The sequence below is a fragment of the Nannobrachium achirus genome, assembly GCF_963921795.1.
Source record: "Nannobrachium achirus genome assembly, chromosome: 23".
NCBI classification, from domain to species: Eukaryota; Metazoa; Chordata; class Actinopteri; order Myctophiformes; family Myctophidae; genus Nannobrachium; species Nannobrachium achirus.
In genome coordinates, this window is record NC_137830.1 from 22,552,169 (window position 1) to 22,570,466 (window position 18,298).

The window sequence follows — 18,298 nt, forward strand, 5'->3', positions numbered from 1 at the left end:
GTATGTTTATTTTAATGATCAAGTGAAACAGGGTGCGTTCGGATATACAGATCAATCTCAGAAAATTTGAATATATTTTGTAAAAAAGCAACTCTGACTTCAGAAGGTTGACATTTCTCTTAATATAAATCCTTGTTTTGAGTGGTCTCGTGTAATATTTTAATATTTTGAAATATGGACTTTTGATATTCATGAGCTGTGTGCCATAAAACATCATGAATGCGCAACTAGAATCAAGAATATTTGAACGTTTCAAGAAATATATGAAAGTTTCAAGAATATTTACTTTTACAAAATATTCACATTTTCTGAGATTGACCTGCACCTGTGAAAAATAGCAGATATACAAGCTCACAGTGTGGCACTCGGTGCTGCGCTGCAAGCTTGTGGATCTGCTATTTTTTAAATGTCGTGAAAATGTGCGCAAATGTTTTAATATAAGTATTTTTTATAACTAAAATTTTGCTTCTGGTGGGTCCCTGGAACTAAATATATTTTTAGATGGGGGTCCATGGCCAAATACATATCATTATGGGGGTCCTTCACATGAAAAGGTTTGAGCAACATTGACATAAAAACATTTTTTTTTATTTCAAATATTCAAAGACTTGCACACATTTTCACGATAAAAAAAAAATAGCAGCAGTGAGCTTGTATTATGATATTTTTCAATAGTTAAAGGAGTAGTTCACCCCTAAAATTTTTTTTCGAAACGGGTCCCAAATCAAATTTTTGTCTTAGGAATGTGACAAAAAACTAAAAATATTATTGAACTCTGCTCTCCATGGCATGAGTAATCAATAGAAAAAAAGTCATTTTGGGGGTGAACTACTCCTTTAAAGCACAAAATAATGCGTAATAATGCGTTCCCAGTCTAAATGGGTTAAACCCCCTCCCCCTATGAAGAACAGTGAATCCTTGTACCCAGGGCCCAGAATGTGGTGCGACACCCCTGTATGTCCTATACAGCCTGCAGTACATCCTCCCACCCACCAACTCCTACACTATAACCACAGTGAACTTCAGCTTGACTGTCACAAAGGCAGCAGCAGCATGCCTGTGTGGAGATCAAGGTTAACCTGTGGAGAGGTACACAGACACACGGAGTCAGGCATTTTAAGGCTATGAAGCAAAGGGAAACGTAAGGGAAGAAACCTATACACAGCAAGAACAAGATGATCAGAGGCTATGTGGCATGTGAGCAGGTATGTTTTGGTAAAAGAACAATCTTTTTTCAGCAAAGCATTTTTTTTTCTCTTTTCTTAGGGCTGCAACTATGGATTATTTTCTTGAGGATTGTTCTATCGATTACTTTTTGGATTAATTGAATAATCGAGAAGCCTGTTTTATATATGAGTGTCATTTTATACTTAATTGCACAATGGTGTCATGCAGAAATATTGATAATAGCTGATCTACAGGCTCAAAACTGAGCTTGTAGAACAGCTATTTTTAAACCAATTCAAACTTTTAGTTTTACATTTTTTATAGTCATTTAAATCGATTAGTTCTCCCTCCACCCCTCAACTTTGTCACCAATGAATCAATTAACCACTTTCTCTATCTTTAGAATGATGTCTTACTTTGACGAGGACGTAATAGATCGAATGCCATACGCACGACCCCTGGCGTACGACGACCTCTCCATGGATCCCTGCAGAGCCTCCTACACTAGGGTGACCATTATTTTTAAACACCCAAACCACGACCCTTGACCACTTCTGCCCTATTCTAACAATTTGCGAAAATAGCAGATCTACGATTTTACATAATGAGTGTGGTTACTATTGTATTCGGTCTGAGATTTTTTTGCCAGCAAAGTGAACCTGTGTTTTGTCAACCTTTTGAGTAAAGTTATCCGGGTTGTAATGCTGCACAACAGCAAAATTAAGCTTTTGGTCATGCTTCACACACTGTTGTCATCCTTTATTGACATCACACCCTTTTATGCCCATACATGGAGATCCCTGATGTCATCAATATTAAGCCCATATATGGAGGCCCATATAGGCCTCACAGAATCCATATATGGCGTCTTACTAGTATAATATAAATAGTAAGACGGAATTCAGTTCCCAATGGATTCCTCACGACTCGTCAGTGCAATCACATTTGCAATTTCCCTTTTTTTTCCACGTCTGGCATTTTTTCATGCCTGCATCTGTCAATGGATTATGTTGATGATGCAAAATGCTCGAAACAATTTTTATTTATTATATAAAAATTATTTAATTGACGTCGGGCAAGGTGTTTGTGAATGTTGAAAACTCGGATTTATTTAATTTTTTATTGATTTACAGATATTTGTCGGGACTCGGGACGGCCAGCTTGAAACCGGGACGGTAGCCCCGGCCAAACGGGGACGTCTGGACACTGTATCCTACGCGGACGCGCTCCCGCTGTCCTTCCACCTCCACGCGGCCTACCTGGACCCCACGCACGGCCACCTGGACTCTGCCCACGGCCAGAGGCTCGCCGCGGGACGCCTGGCCTACTTCCCCGGCTTCCACGGACACCTGGGCGTGCTGGACTACTCCCTGGAGCCCGCATTTGTTCGGAAGAGGAACGAGCGCGAGCGCCACCGGGTGCGCTGCGTCAACGAGGGCTACGCGCGTCTCCGGGAGCACCTCCCGCAGGAGCTGGAGGACAGGAGGCTCAGCAAGGTGGAGACTCTGCGCGCGGCCATCGACTACATCAAACACCTCCAGAGCCTGCTGGACTTCGGCGTGTCCGCCGGCGCCACGGAGAAGTCGCTCGGGGACGAGCGGGACCGGGTGCCTGTGCCACAGAGGACATCAGAATGCAACAGTGATGGAGAGTCCAAAACCAGTCTCAGCGACTGTGGAGAAAATGTGTATTAGAACAATTGTGAAACGGTGGTTCTCTCAAGATCCCTAGTTTGATATGCATTAGATTAGGCCATGGTCCCCCATTCACATTTTTGAGCGGTGCTACAGTACATCTAACGTCAGAGGGTAAGGGTAACGCCTCAATGTCTATAGCTGACCTATGGCATCGCATTGGTGTGACATCACATTGTTGTGACATCACACTGTGACATCACATTTCGTCCTTGTCCATTGTATGCCCATATATGGAGAGCCCTGATGTTCCCTCTTGGGATAATAGAGGTATCTATCCATCTATCTACAGTTATACGAAAAAGAAAGAAAAAAAATCAGTAGACCAATATGCCCATAAAAGGGGACAAGGACTGGGAGACAGATACTGACACGCACGGACGCATTTTTGGGATCTAACAGCACACGGTTGGTTCTACAGACAGGGATCTCCATATATGGGCATAAAAGGGATTGTATGTATGATGTCAGACGTCATAGGACTTTCCCATAACGAGTAACCGAGTAAGCATGTCTGGGGTCTCACAGCACACGGTTGGTTCTACAGACTAAAACTTTTGTACATGGATAGCTCAGCCTATGTTCTTAGCTGCTTCCCCTGCCATTTCTGTCCTTGCACAATGTGCAGTTGTATAAAACAATGTTTTTTTGTAGAACTGCCGATCCAACCAATATGCCCATAGCTCCATGGATCTCCATATATGGGTATCAGGGATCTTTATACATGGGTAACTGGTCCGATATATATCAATAATGAATCCTGCGCGACCTCGACTCGAGTAAAACCGCCCAGTTTTCTTTTCCTACAAAAATATATGTATTTTTGTATATAATTAAAAAAAATTGTATACATTTTAAAGCAAACAAATTGAAGAAGAGAAGTTGTGAAAATAGACGATCTACAAGCTTCACGTAGTGAGCTTGTAGATCTGCTATTTTCACTAGTTTGGGTCCCAGGGCAAATGTCTAATTTCTCTTTTGGGTCACAAGCTAAAATGTTTGGTTACTGCCATAATCAACCTGAAGGCTTTTAATGACCGGCTGGCCGTCCCGCTTATTACACAGCTATTAAACTAATTAGGCTAATACATTTACTCAAAAGTAACAACAAAAAGAAGTATTTCCTTGCTTACGGTAATTGAAAATATTTCATAAGTGTTGCGCTGGGCAGACACGGTCGCCTCGGAACTCGGAAAACAAGGAAGTGTTGATCAAATAGGATACGTTTTCTGCTACTTCATTGTCTATTTGATAACAAAAACATTCTTGAGTGCAACGTTTAGTTGTAAATTATATTGTATGTTTGTTTCCATGGCTGTCATGTTGGATGCAACATAAAATCAAGCTAGCACAGCAGGTGCTCTGAGTCTTTGATTAGACAGCAATCTGCACGTGGTGTAATTGTATAGTAACTATAAAGTACATTTACTTAACTACAATTTTGAGGTATTTGTACTTCAATTGAATATTTCCAATTTCCAACTTCTACACTAGCCTACATCTTGGATCCAAATATTGTAATTTTACTCCACTACAATGATTTAAAACCTTTAGTTAGGCTACTACAGTAGTTAGTTTGTAGATTGATTATCATTACAAAACATACATAACCACTTCAGCCCTATACAATTCAGCCATTTGAAAATAGCCTATCTACTCACATTGCATTGCGAAGCTTGTAGATCTGCTATTTCCAAACATTTTTGTTTTGGTAGCCTACTTTGAGAACATTTTGATGCCAATACATTTTTACTTTTAGAAAGTAACCTTTTGAACACAGACCTTTTACTTGTAACAGCGTATTTGTTTTTTTTAATTAATTGTGGTATTGATAGTTTTACTTAAGTAAAACATTTGAGTACTTTTTCCACCACTGGCGGTCTGTTATAGAGCTCATCGGTCATTATACAAAATAACACACTACTGAATTAAATGATCGACACTTATCGACACATTGACTCTTTAAGGAATGTTCTCAAACAACTCATAAAGCATCTGTTCCATGCCTGCTCACATTCTTACCATGTAAATGACACCACTCTCCAACTTTGCCTATAGATGCATTCATTGGAAATGTTTTATTCTATGGTCAGAGTTATGCAATGTCTAAGTGTACGTTTGTTTATAAAGTTGTAATAGTTTTCTCATTATAGCCAGTAGCAATAATGTGTCCCTGATATGTTTATATCGCCACCTTTTTTTGTTTTGTCATTGTTTCCCCTTTTAGATTTGAGTTGATTTCAGTCGTTGTATTGAGGCAGGGACAAACACCTTTTTTTAAACCCTTGACATATTTTCTTGTGGCACAAATACATGGGAGATGTAAATGTCACGATGCACAGCGTGTAGATTGGCTATTTTCAAATAGCTGAAATGTATACAGAGTTGAAGTGGTTTAATTGCGACCGTAGGTCGCATTTACTACCAAAACCTCCACCGGCTGTCTGTCCGTCAGTCAGTGAGTCACACGTCACACGTCACACTTTTGCCCCGGAGCTCCAGGGACCCCCAGGTCCCTGGGGGACCCCCAGGTGTAAAGAAATGTCCGTCCGTGACTCACACGTCACACTTTTGCCCTGCTCATATCTCCACAACCGTTGCCCCCATCCATGCCACATTTTGCACACACACTCCTTACCTGCCAAACTACAACCTCCAAGGACCCCCGGAGCTGTCCCTGGGGGACCCCCAGGTGTAAAAAATGACCAAATGTGCAAAAATGACCAAATGACCACCCCAACGGGGCTGCTCACGGGGAATTCCTGGGGACCACCCACTCCTGGTGCTCCAGAACGGATGCAAAAGTGGTGGCGCCCCCAGTGGAGGACCCCCTCCACTGCAGCTCACATAAAATGCCGTAACTCGGGCTAGGAGCGTCCGGGAGAGCCGGGGCCGGTACCTATTCGTCCGCCAAGGCAACGCGAAGACCCCACCCCTCATTTCTCACATTGCCCTCTTCTAGCGCCACCTTCAGGCCGATTTTTAAAACACATTTTTGGACACTGCTCCTACAGTTTTGGCCCTAAAATCACGCAAATCGCTACACACTATGTCTACACTCATCCCATCAACATGCATCTGTCCCATATAGCGCCACCTTCAGGCCGATTTTTAAAAACACATTTTTCGACACTGCTCCTACAGATTTTGCCCTAAAATCACGGAAATCACTACACAGTATGTCTACACTCATGTCATCAACATGGATCAGGAAGATTTTGGAAAAACTACTTTTTGCCCTATTTGTGGAGATAAGCGACCGATTAGGGAGTCTTACTGGTGTATGTTTTAATGTATGCCCAGGTCTCACTGCAGCCGTGCGCTCACTGATTGACAGGGCACTGCAGCTAGTCTCTGTGTATGTGTGTGTACATTGACAGATCTACACTGACTATTTTTTTAAGTCTGTTGTTTCCTCTTGTATATATTTAAAATATATCAGAACTACAAGCTAATATTTTTAAATATGTGCTGCCATTTGTATGGGGTAAAAATGATATCTTCTTGGCTCAAATTGATCATGACATGTCATCTTACACCTTTTTCTACACCTGACAGCATTGTTGCAACAATAAAGCGCGCCACACAGCTGCATCCTTTTAACTGTTCAGTTGTCCATATCACTTGTTAAACACCACACTGCTTGCATATTCTATGAAGTCTTCCAGTGTTGTTCATGAAGTTCCTCTGAGATTTGGAATTTCCCTACACATCAGAGGCCTCCTGCCAGTAACTTTGTATTGTATTATTCATAAAATGACAGAAACCTGGATGGCCTCATCAATGAAATAGGCTACTACTATAGTCAGCAATAATCATCTTCTATCCACCTGTTTCCGCAAGACTTTACTGTAGCATTATCTGCGGGACACTTCCGGTTAACTGCAGACATACAAGCTCACGTCGCGTCGCAGATGCAACCGTTGTGAGCTTGTAGATCACACTCGGCTGCGACGCCGGAAATGTCGCTCGCCTACTGCGCAATGCACGATGGGATGTTGGACAGTTGTGGATAGGCTCAGTGTATGTCTCTGGTTCTTTGGGAATAATCTGAAAAGGATTAAGGATTTACCGTTATAAAAGCAAAGCTGAATTCTAATTGTAAAATAAAAATATTTTTATTTGAGGAATCGATACCAAACGATACAGAGTATCGATCTGTATCTATCTAAATCCTGGCACTTATTAAAAGGGCACAGTCACACCAAAGTTTAATTCTACCTACAGTATGAGGGTGGATTCCCCCAATGCTTTTGAATGGGCATTTTTTAGGCAGAAATTCGCAAACAGCAACAGAATGCTCCGTTCCAATTGAAAAGCATTGACAGAATCCACCCTCACATTGGTATAATTAAACTTCGGTGTGACAGTGCCCTTAGCGGGGAAACCTGAGCCTGCTGTTAGCAGCCAGCTAGGAGAACGACATTAACATATGAGCTCATGTTGGAGACTAATTGAAACAGGTTGCGTGGGGCAGTGGTCCTGATGGTGGGTGCTGTGCAACCCTTGCCCCTCTGGTAAATCAATGCATTTTTAACTTCATAAACATGAACACCAGAGCTCAGATTTAAGGAGGCCCGGGATATGGGGATGGTGTCAGCTTTGGCCCTGTTTGAGGAATTCAGTTTATGAGGGAACCCTCAGTCCCGCTAGGCTGGAGGAAAGTCTGTGGTGTGCCTCCTCTCCAAATCATCCTCTCTCCATATTTGTTTATGTTTCACGCCTCCGCCGACCTGCACGGAAACGACACGTTATTTTCCAATATTCTCTCAAAGCAAAAAAAAAAAAGCCACAGATTAAAAACCAAAGGACGTGTTATTATTGTGTACAGGCCCGACGGGGAGCTGGAGAGACCAGCAGGGTTGAGAGCCAGCGAACCGTGCCTCAAGGGAAGAACGGTGTTCACTGCCATACAAGCATGACGCCCCGTCTTACAAAAGGCGTTTGGGCTGTGTGCTGCGTGAATTAGACCCAATAATTAGCAAAGTGCTGGTACCCTGGCCTTGATGGTTCAGTGGCTCTGTGAAGATAGCGAAAACTGAGCTACTTAAAGGAAAGCTTCTGCCATAATGGATGTTTTCTTTTCCTTGTATACGTGCACGCACAGATTGAAATCAAGGTTGTGCACGGATTCCTGGCAGGCATGTGGTCTCTGTGCCATTTTATACAGGAGTGTCCCCCCTCAATGCAGGGATGCGGTGTTATGCTTGGGAACAGAGGAGAGAAGAAATAAAGATTGATTAAAATTATTTTTTGCATTGACTCCATATATTAATCATCCCGAGTGAATTCACACATTTTGACAGCCCTAATTATTTTACATTCTCTAGCTGATTTTTACTTATCGCTGCTGTGGTATGGTTACTAATTACTATTCAGGAAAAGGAAAAGCACGTTGACTTTCACTGACACTAGTATGACGAAGTAGGGCACTATATGTTCATGAAAAAACAAAACGTTTTGAAATATGGAGTTACAAGGTGTCTGCCTGACAGCAAGTAAATCATGTTGACTACCACAGGCCTATAACAGTTGTTTTCAACCTTTATCACATCAATGTACGTTATTTATTCGTCATTTTAGCAGCAGACCATCGTTTGATGTCATTAAATTATACTTTATCGGTTGTTGGATAAGATTGTGTCCACAATTTCATGCTGTATTGATGTGGTACCATAGGAGGGATAACAGGTCAATCAAAATAACAATTCTAAATTCTCACTAATTGTGTAGACTTCTTGTAAATTGAGTAATGCAGGTGTTTAACAATAATTTAAAATGAAACCAAATGGTTTCATTTTACACTCTCAAGAGTTCTTCTTCTTCTGTGTATCATTGTCCTTGATGATTAGATGGCGACATTTGTTTCACAAGATCTTTTTTCAAGGTTTTTCAAGGTTTTAAAGAGTAATATTATTTTATTGTTTTATTATTTTTTGAATATCTTTTTTTAAATATATATAATCACCAAAATGTCCTTGGCTGGACTATAGGTCTATTCAAGTGGATAAAAGAAAAACAGACACATTAGTCTTTTTTTTTTGTCTCATAATAATTAGGTGGTTTTAATGAAACTCTGCTTGATGTGGAAGTGCACTTTCTTGAGTTACGTAAAAGTACAGCAGCTACTTGATGTAAGTATGTGTGTGAGAGGTACAGTTCTGTTGTTTGCATGCGTGCAGGGCCGCAAAGTGCAACACCTTGTGTGTGTACTGTATATACATGAGTGTGTTTGTACAGTGTGTGAGTGAGAGAGAGAGAGAGAGAGAGAGAGAGAGAGAGAGAGAGAGAGAGAGAGAGAGGTGATGTATAGGTGAGATAAGGGTTATCAGTTGAGTCAACATCAGTGCAGACCACCAGGGAGATAGCATGCAACGTGTCGAGGCAGAGAGAGAGCCCACATGCAGGGACGGAAGTACAGTAGGAGGCTGGCTTCCTGAGGCTCTGCTCGGCAGCAGGGGTGTCGCACCAAATTCTGGGCCCTGGGTACTTTAACTATTGAAAATAGCAGATCTATCAGCTCACCGAGGATCTTTCAAATCCTTCTAAGGTTTTAAAAAAAAAAAAACTATGTTTCTATGTCAGTGGTGCTCAAACCTTTTCATGTGACGGACCCCCACAATTACATGTATTTGGCCACGGACCCCCACCTCTAAATATTTAGTTCCAGGGACCCCCCAGAAGCAAAATTTGAGTTACAAATGTTTGCTAAAAATACATACAGTATATTCAAAGATTTGCACACATTTTCATGACTTTTCTACAAGCTCGCAGCTTGTACTCGGTGCTTTTCAGAAGTCCCGAGGGACATAATTTTATGGTCGAAAAGGACCTTTTGACTGAAATCTTCAGTTTTGGTTGAGGTATGGTCAGCCCTTTACCCTCTCCCTGACCCTTATATTGTAAATATCTATTGTATATGTAACGGAGGTGATCCGAACCTCCCCACCCGGCTTCAAACCCGGGTCTCCCACATGAAAGTCCAATATCTTAACCATTACCCCAAAGGGACATCCCTATGAAATGAGGGCAGATACTAGACTTTTGAGGCTTCAGGCTGGGGCTGCGACTCTCTCCGCCACACTCAACCCCCTTTGACCTCCTCCTACGGGGAAGCCCGGATCCGGGTCACGGCACCAATGTAACGGAGGTGATCCGAACCTCCCCACCCGGCTTCGAACCCGGGTCTCCCGCGTGAAAGTCCAATATCTTAACCATTACTCCAAAGGGACATCCCTATGAAATGAGGGCAGATACTAGACTTTTGAGGCTTCAGGCTGGGGCTGCGACTCTCTCCGCCACATATATATTTTTTGCACAGTTTTTTTTTCTTTTCTGACAATATCTACTGCATAGTACTGTGTTCTTCTATCCATCTGTCATTCAATGTTATATGAGATACATAAAGGTTTCTTTGTACCAGTGAACTGTGCTGTCATGAAACTGTACCTTTTCCTACGCAAACTTCTAATAAAGTCAATCAATCAATCAATCAATCAATCAAAGAGGCTTCAAATAAAAAAAACACATTCCAGGAGAGCTCAGAGCCTCACCAACCAAAAGGGCAAGGAAAAAACAACCCCCCTCAAAAGACATCAAATGAGAAACCTGGTCAGTCAATTCCTACATCAGGATGATGTTTCCACCATCATCAATGGAAAAGCTGGGGAGATTCGCAGGGGTGGACAAATCTTCAGAAAAAGGGAATTAACAGACACCATGGCGAGACTCCACACACAATTTATCCAACAGCATCCTCAACATAAGCTCTCCATTAAGGCTCAGCTTTTTAGACTGCGAGCATTTTGGATCGTCCGACCAAATGTTTTTCAACGAGAAACATGTGCCTGCAAAATACACGAAAACATGACACAGAAAATAAAGAGGCTACAACAGCTTGGTGTCATCATCACAACAGCATCCCGTAATGATATTGCCAAGGATTGTGTTTGCAGCACCAATAACATGCTATGCGGGCAATGCAGTGAGTGCCAGGCCAAGGACAAATTCTTCCCAGTGACTTTGGATCCATCCACTGGGAAGAATGGTCCATTGCAATTCCCAAAAAGTTCAAAAATGGTTCAGAGGAGGTTGAAGTGAAGAAAACACACTTCAGTGGAAAAATGTGTTGACCTCACAATATACTGTAAGCTGTGTACAATATAAGGCACCAATATGACGACCAGATGGAAGGATTATATCTCCAAACTGGCTTGGGAATGCCTCGGTATACTCCCTGAGGGAGTGGAGGAAGTTGCTCGGGATAAGGAAATCTGGAATTCTAAGTTGGAACTGTTACCCCCGCGACCTGATTCCGGATAAGCGGTTGAAGATGGATGTATGGACGACAGCCTGAAAGCACTCAAAAGCCCCTTTTCCACTGATGCGCCAGCTTCTCTGTGTTCACCTTAGTCCGATAAAATTAAGGCAGAGGTTGGACAAAATTGTATTATTAAAGGCCTGTCCATACTTTGAACGAAACCGCCGTTTTCGGTCAAAAGGTCCTTTTCTACCATAAAAGTATATCCCTCGGGACTTCTGAAAAGCATTGGACCGAACGAGAGTTCGGAAATTTGCATGTCGGAAAATACAACTCACCAAACATTTCGGTCGAAGTATGGAGAGGCCTTTAGTTTTTCAACTGATTCTGTTAGGAAATTAGGTCTACTAGCCAGGATAAAAAATCTACCATGATCTGCTCACTGCAAATGCCCACAATGGCCAAATCAAGTTGGGCTCCCATCGACTTTCTATACAGGAGGAAAATACCCAGAAAAAATATCTGCTTTAAGTAGGATGTGAGGGTTCTAACTAGGGGTTTGTCATGATGCTGAATCCATTGCAAGCATTTGTTTTGCACAAAAAACATTAATTGGCCCCAGAAAACGCCAACAAAAGATGATTTTTTTGATGACTCATCATTTTCATCACTAAACCATCATTTTCGGGGCCATTTTTAGCCCAAGGATTTTTTTTGTGCAAAACAAATGCTTGCAATGGATTCAGCATTATGACAAACCCCTAGTTAGACCCCTCACATCCTACTTAAAGCTGAGGTATTTCTGGGTATTTTCCTCCTGTATAGAAAGTCGATGGGAGCCCAACTTGATTTGGCCACTGTGGGTATTTGCAGTGAGCAGATCATGGTAGATTTTTTATCCTGGCAAGTAGACCTAATTTCCTAACAGAATCAGTTGAAAAACTAAATAATACAATTTTGTCCAACCTGAGTGTATTTTCTCCCTACTAGACTACTTGGACCACGCAGAGGTGCCTAAAAGTTTGATAAAAGTCTTTTAAATATGTCATGCTTGAAATATTTGAAACCACGTTTTCGTGAGAATGACCATATACGTTTAGGGGTTGAGACCATTTTACAAAAGGAATAAGGTTAGATTTTACCGTTTAGGCATGTTTACCAGGCAGAGACCATTCTACCGTTCCGCCGGATAGACGCTCGGCTCGAGGCGACTTTGTTTTGGGGTGAGCGTTCGCGTATATGCCACTGACCAGGTTGCACATGCACACACAGTAGAACATCTACATCTGGGGCGGCAGTGGCTCAGGGTCAGGGATAGAGTTGCCGTCTTAGAACACCAGAGAGTTCCAAGTTCGAGCCCGGGCTCCCCCAGAGAGTATAATGCCCCATTTACACTGGCAGCCACAACCAGCCTCAATCAGATCTGTGTCACATCCAGATTGGAATCTGATTTGTTCCATGTGACCATTTATTCCTGATTCAGGCTGGTTTTGGCTGCCAGTGTAAATGGGGCCTTAGTGTCGAAGAGTCCTTGAGCACCCTGAATTCCCAGTGAGCAGGTTGGTGACTGCATGGTTTCCTCAGCTATCAGTGTATGAATGTGTGTGTGAATGGGGGAATGTATTCACAATCTCTGTAAAGCGCCATGGATAAAGGCCCTATAAATGCACCATTTATTCATTGTAATACACCAACATTGTTGCTGTTGGGCAGAATCTTTTTGTAAATTAACACCCTACTTGATCCTATACTACAGCGTCACAACAAAGCATCTAACGTAGTAGATATACAAGCAAAGTAGCAGTTTTGAACATATGAGGTTTCATGTCTGGACAGAGACGAAATGCAGAGCACCTTTCAGGCACAGTGACACCACTGGGTTTAACACAATGGTTCTCAAAAAGTAACAGACCTTGAGATTGGCGTTCTGCTTTGATGTTTTTGAATTAGAAAAGTAGCCTAACAGTTTTGGACATAGGAGGTTTCCACCGGCCCAAGACGATGTAAAAACTGAAATAACTATAGCCTTTCTCTCTATCTCTGATACACTTGTGCCTTATCTCAAATTAAGTCCACACTGCCCCCCTCTGGTGGTTACTAGTACTGGTTATTATGTAGTAAACTAAGCCAGTGATTCCAAACCATGTTCCCAACCTGTGGGCTTGGCCCCACGCATGGACCATGAGGAGGATATTGCACGTGACGTTAGACCCACAATAATTGGCAAAACACCAAGATTGTATTGACAATTTATAATGAATATATGAATTAAAATAAATTAAATATCACAATATTTTTGAGGGCTCGCTGAAAGCGAGCACACGTATATGTTATTATCCTCATTATTTATCTATCAGTCAGTCAGTCAGTCAGTCAGTCAGTCAGTAAAACTTTGGTACCTATCTACTCCTACATAGTCTACTTACACCTAGAAACACCGTTCAAACTTTAATGAGTTCAGCTTACTGTGGAGACACAGTACATGTCACATCCGCCAGTGACATATCGTTTGACAGATTTTTTTTAAACAATATAAAAAATATATATATATATATTTAGATTTATATTATCCTGAGAACAATGTCTTCTTCCACTTTAACATTGTAACTTTTCAGGACTAGAAAGCCTGCAGTTTCTATTAGCTTGGATTCCCCATTGATGACGTCACTGGTGGATGGATTTGACCCGCCCACAGCTCTCCTATGAGACCCAGACTGAGTAGGGAAAAAAATTGCTATTTTATCATGAACATTGTTGAGGACCTATGAAGACAGGTTGAAAAGTGGTGAAGTCCTCCTTTAAGTATTTTTGTTTTACTTTTTAGGTAGGCCTATTTGTAGGCTACTTTACTAGTTGCCAGACCCATGAAATGGGTAGGCCTACATAAGCAAATGTCTGTCCGGGTTTTCTATATAAAGGGTATATATGATGATGACATGATGATGACATGCCTACAAAAGGCATGATGTCATAAATGATGATGACAGACAGGGGGTCTGGCACAACCAGGTTGACCTGGTCTAGTTTACTTGAGTATTTCCAATTTCCAATTCTTCTACTCCACTCCATAAATCGCAATGAAAAACCACTTAAGCCCCTTTTCCACTGGCCCAACTCCACACCACTCCACACCACACTGCCCACTTGTGTGAGGTTTTCCACTACAAGGTCCTGGGTAGAGTGGTGTGAAAGTGGTACTAAACGGGGTACTAAAAAGTATCCACTCTAGAGTAGGTCTGAGCTAGGCCACACAGGGCCAAACACATCATATTGACTAATCACTCACTGGCTTTTCATTTAGACCACCAGGATATAGTTGTAATACATGATAATAGATTCTATTGTGTTATAACCACTATTATAATCTATTATAGTATATTATAAGTATCATAGTAATACATTAATACTTTATAATGTATTATAATCACAGTTATAATCCATTATAGTGCATTATAATTAGGATAGTTGTAATACAAATGTATTATGTATTATAATCACAGTTAAAAGGGTCAATTTGTTTCTTACCGATAGGGGTACTTTTGTGTAAAGGAAAATGTAGATATTTTTATGTGGTGCGGTGTGGTGTGGTGTAGTGTGGTGTGGTGTGGTGCTAAAACTTCAGTCGAAAAGGGGCTTTACAGGCACTTACTGTTCGCAACAGGTAAAACAAACATAGCCCAGCCCTACCCTCCCCTTCTTTGTATTTACCTAATGTAGTCTGTTTTTTTATTTTATTTTCCTGACTATATCTACTGCATAGTAATGTTTGATTGATTGATTGAAGGCTTTATTAGAAGTTTGCATAGGAAAATGTACAGATTCATGACGGTACAGTTCACTGGTACAAGGTCTACTAAAAGGAGATCCATGAAAAGACTAAGCTTATTTCAACAGGAAACCATTTAAGTATCTCATATAACATTGAATGACAGACAAATAGAACACAGTACTATGCAGTAGATATGTAAAGAAAAAGGGGGAAAAAAAGAAAAGAAAACAGTAAATCTAAACAAACAGTAAGTATATACAAGGAATATACAGTAAATCTAAACAAACAGTAAGTATATACAAGGAATATACAAGTATACAAGTATATACAAGAAAGGGGCAGGGAGGGTAGGGTTGGGCTAGGTTTTTTACCAGTTGCGAACGGCTGCTGCCTGTAAGTGGTTTTTCAGGGCAATTTTAAAGGATGCTAGTGATCCACACTCCTTTATGGCCTTCGGTAAGGCATTCCACATTTTTGTGGTATAGCAGAAGAACGAGTTCGACCCTTTCTTTGAGTTGACTCTGGGTTGAACGTGATCTGTGGCACTGCCTCTGGTGTTGTAATTATGGACATCCTTAATGTGTTCTATCCTCTGTCATTCAATGTTATATGAGATACTTCAATGGTTTCCTTATTTCCTATGAAAATAAGCTTAGTCTTTTCTAGGATCTCCTTTTAGTTGACCTTATACCTGTGAACTGTACCGTCATGAAACTGTACCTTTTCCTATGCAAACTTCTAATAAATTCATATTGTAGGGCTACTTTCAGCTTTTACTCCACTGCAATTGAAAACTTGCTACTAGTTACTTTGTAGATTGTGACTATAGCCTATTACAAAACGTAGGCTACCACTTCAGCTCTGCCCCTATAGGCCTACATTATAATTTAAGGATTATCGTTATCCTAGCCCTGAAACATGACGCCCGTGGCATATGGCACGACCATGGGCACGACCCGTCATGCAGCCACCTCAACCTTGCATGTCGCGAGGTACGCTGATAGTGCCACGGCAGCCAAAACAAAAAAACAAACATATTTTAAAAATAAAGTGCTTAGCTTACCCAAGTTTCATTTGTGTCAGAATTGATGCCGTTCAACCAGAATTACATGCCCCTTCCGTATTGTTTAATAAGAAGCATTTTTATCCCATCGCTTTCTGTTTTTCCTTCCTGGCGTTATGGACAGAGATGTGGGCGTGGCCTTGAAAAAACCGGTCCGGTAAAACAGAACACGATCGGATAAAAATGCTCCTTATTAAACAACACATGAGCACCATGTAATTCTGGTTAAACGGCATCAATTCTGATACAAATGAACCTTGGGCAAGCACTTTATGTTTTACATTTGAACGTTTGTTTTGCCTGCCGTGGCACTTTCAGTACCTCGCGACATGTAAGGTTTAGGTGGCTGCATGACGGTCGTGTCATATCACGGGTATCATGTTTCAGGGCTAGGACAGTAGGATGATTAATATTCTATAAATTATAATGTATATAGGATTATACACAATCATTAAACATTTCGGCCGATAGTAGCTCACAATACATTTGAAATTTTGAAATGGGCCATTCTAATTAAGTAGGCCTACTTTTACTTTTGTACTTTAAGTACATTTTGATGCCATGGCAATATACTTACTTCATTTACTCAAGTTAATTTTGAATTCCGGACTTTTACTTGAAACAGAGTACTAAACATATAAAGTAGGTTAATTAAATAGCCGCAAATAGTCCCATGCAGCGTAGTAGTGACGTGTAAAGCAGTGTAAACAGAGTGGCGACACGCTTTGATCTCGCCGCCGACCGGAAGTGGCTTCGCATGGAGCCTGTTCTCATTCTTAGCGAGCGATAGTCTCGTAGACAACATTATTAAAAGGGGGGAAAGACGTGATTTAGTCTACTTACCAGCGAGTGAAAATGCCTCGGTTATAATGGGGGCGGATGGGGCTGAAGAGCAGCAAAGGCTCGCTAAGAATGAGAACAGGCTCCAGTTAGCTAGGCTAAGCTATTCCACCATAGTAGAGTAAATAGGCTTTCCACGCGTACAATGGGAGTCGACGTAAGTGTCATAACTCTCTCTCTCTAGGGGTCTGGGTTTGAATTGAAGAGGCGTGTCGCCCGCGCTGGGTAACCATGGCAACCTCTGCGTACCGTATGTTGATAGGTTGATATGGTTGATATCAACAAACAGCAGCCGCGCGGGTCACGTGAGTAAGAGTTGCTGTGACGTGGCGCCGCTGTTTATAAAGGAGAGACTAGTCAACAGGAGCCAGACAGTGTGTGGACCTACACGCAGAGACACAGACCTGACTACTGAATTTACTCCCATAACATCCCTCAGACTCTCCAAAGAGGACCAAAGGAGAGGACACATCTTTATAAACTGTATACCAATTATTTACAGTTTTAGCTAAAACCTTTGTTGCTGATTTATTCAGAAGAATGCTGCACATGGAAACCACTATTAAGGAGGAGAAATGTCTGCCTGGTTACCCAGATGAGGACCAGGAAACCACGATTAAGGAGGAGAAATGTCTGCCTGGTTACCCAGATGAGGACCAGGAAACCACGATTAAGGAGGAGAAATGTCCGCCTGGTTACCCAGATGAGGACCATGATGTTAGAACAACTGACAGAGTTCACAGCAGTATAGATGACAGCCTAACAAATCTCAACTGGTTGAGGAAATACTCTGTTCCCAGTGCGCACCCGGAGAGGAGTCTGCTGGTTGGTGACACAGCTTTCACCACAATGCCTCTACACCGCCCTCTGGCTGGGGAGCCAGCAGCCACCACAATGCCTCTACACCGCCCTCTGGCTGGGGAGCCAGCAGCCACCACAATGCCTCTACACCGCCCTCTGGCTGGGGAGCCAGCAGCCACCACAATGCCTCTACACCGCCCTCTGGCTGGGGAGCCAGCAGCCACCACAATGCCTCTACACCCCGATGCCTCCATCAGACCTCCTTATTCCTACGCCTCTCTCATCTACAGGGCCATAAGGGACGACAAACAGTCCAGGATGACTCTCTCCAACATCTACAAGTGGATGGCGGACAACTTCCCTTATTACAGACTCAGAGACTCCAATAGCACCACCTGGCAGAGCTCCGTGCGTCACACCTTGTCGGTGAACGACTGCTTTGTGAAGGTCTGCAAGGAGCAGGGCGAGGGCGGGAAAGGAGGCTACTGGCAGATCAACCCCGAGAGCGGGCACAAGTTTGTCGACGCACAGAAGAGAAAGCTGCTGCTGCAAGACTACGACGCTGTAGTGCAGGAACACAAAACTGTGATGCTAAACTACAACATTCCAGTGCAAGGCCAACAACCCAATGCTGCAGTGCAAGGCACCAACACTGCAGTGCAAGGACCCAACACTGCAGTGCAAGGACCCAACACTGCTGTGCA

The 18,298-nt window shown here is 42.2% G+C and overlaps 1 protein-coding gene across 1 annotated transcript; it reads left to right on the plus strand.

Moving 5' to 3' along the window:
* Nucleotides 1-1,574: 1,574 nt before the first annotated feature.
* LOC308308806 (achaete-scute homolog 5-like) lies at nucleotides 1,575-2,861 on the plus strand (the record flags this gene model as incomplete). Its single annotated transcript, XM_080754258.1, has 2 exons — nucleotides 1,575-1,676; nucleotides 2,301-2,861. The coding sequence occupies 2 exons, from the start codon at nucleotides 1,575-1,577 to the stop codon at nucleotides 2,859-2,861; spliced, it is 663 nt and encodes a 220-aa protein (XP_080610384.1).
* Between the last annotated feature and the right edge of the window lie 15,437 nt (nucleotides 2,862-18,298).